We start from the raw sequence: 1514 nt of genomic DNA on the forward strand, positions 1-1514 counted from the left end.
ACTACAGATATGCTTCACCGAAGGCTCAAGGGCAATATATATACGCCTAAAAGCCACGGAGAACAGGAAACACAGCACTAGTAGTCCAGACTAGCGTCCAAAAGGGGTAACTGAGTTGCGGTGAGCCCTCATACGTTCCAACATCTTCGCCAGACGTACTGGCTCCCATTTCATGGCCTCCAACATGCTCTGTTAATAATCGAATCCCTCTTCCGTACGAATATCATTATAGGCTGGGCATTCCAATAACACGTGTTTTTCATCGTCGATTTGGCTATTAGTACCACAACAGCGGCAAATCCGCTGCGCCCTGGGGACATGGAACTTGCCCCTTCGTACTCTGTTTGCCGCCAGAGCCCAGCAACATAAACGAAACTGCATTAGCTTACGATGTGCTAAACGAGGAATGAAAACCTTAGCATGTGTTGGCCACATTAACGGCCGCGGCTCCCGAAATGGGCAGCCCCATCCAGTGCTTATACCTCGCCATCTGCACTCCCGGTTGCTTCCCACCTGATGGGTACTCCTCTGGCAAGACAGTCAGACGCGCATGGTCCCAGCCGCTCGTCAAACGCTCCCTTTGTGCCGTTATCACCGCTCCTTCGGGGAAAGGTCTACTCAACAACCAGCCAACACGCTTCTTTACCCCCATGATTTCTTGCGGTATTCCGCTCAAATATTGCACACCAAGAAGGAAAACAGCCGTAACATTGAGGTCCCCCAACCTACCCATTAGCCTGCTGCTGCATGATAGCTAGGGCTTCCGGGGAGTGTGAGTTTGTGTTTGGAGTCATCTGGAGCGGTTTACTTGGTTGCAGAGGTGCAAGCGTCTAACAGGCGCTTTGGCTGGTAAGTAGCAGTAATTCAGACGGATAGCCAGCTACACTCGCTTGGGACTTGCTTGCAGCACAGTAAAACTGGAGTTTGATTACAGACCATGATGCCTGCATGCTTTGCCCTATAGGGAAATGGCATTCCTATAGGAGAAGGCATATTATCACAATAACATAGAAAAGCAAGCGAACGAGTGGGGAGCTGCAGTCAAGTAGGCGGCCAATAGACCTGGTGGGCAGAGGCAGCGCAGTGTGCTACAGGACACCGCAGATATCTGTTGGGCTACCGCACCCTTCAGCATTAAAGCTTTCAACGGGTCTGGGACTATTGTGCCGACTAAGTATACGAGACGTGTCCACTGGGCCCTTCGGCTTTTCGCGTGCAGGGGCCTTTGTCCGGAAAGTTTTTTAAAGGATTTTTACTTCCATTTAGTATTATTTATCGAGTTTATTTTCGCATCGGCGATTTGGTGCGCCAGGTGCCCGGATTTCCAAACTTAATGTGAATGTTCGGCCAAGTTGAAACACCATATAGGTAACGTTTGTAAGTATTCGCTTCGATGATGATGCCCATAAGACCAGTTTCTCCTCAATTTACTCGCACGTGTTTTGCAAATGCTGATTTTGCTTGACACAGGGCTCCGATATTCCTCTATATTGGGTGGTCCTTCTATCTTTGTG

At 49.4% G+C, this 1514-nt stretch overlaps 1 protein-coding gene across 1 annotated transcript in view; it reads right to left on the reverse strand.

Moving 5' to 3' along the window:
* Nucleotides 1-916: 916 nt before the first annotated feature.
* VOLCADRAFT_105476 (uncharacterized protein) overlaps nt 917-1514 on the reverse strand; it is a gene marked incomplete at its 5' end in the record, with an annotated part of 19130 nt that continues 18532 nt past the window's right edge. Inside the window, one exon of the mRNA XM_002952371.1 lies at nt 917-1062. Coding sequence (XP_002952417.1) covers nt 998-1062 — 65 coding nt within the window. The 3' untranslated portion in view covers nt 917-997. The remainder of the gene's footprint in view (nt 1063-1514) is intronic.

Source organism: Volvox carteri (genome assembly GCF_000143455.1).
Source record: "Volvox carteri f. nagariensis unplaced genomic scaffold VOLCAscaffold_29, whole genome shotgun sequence".
Classification (NCBI taxonomy): domain Eukaryota; kingdom Viridiplantae; phylum Chlorophyta; class Chlorophyceae; order Chlamydomonadales; family Volvocaceae; genus Volvox; species Volvox carteri.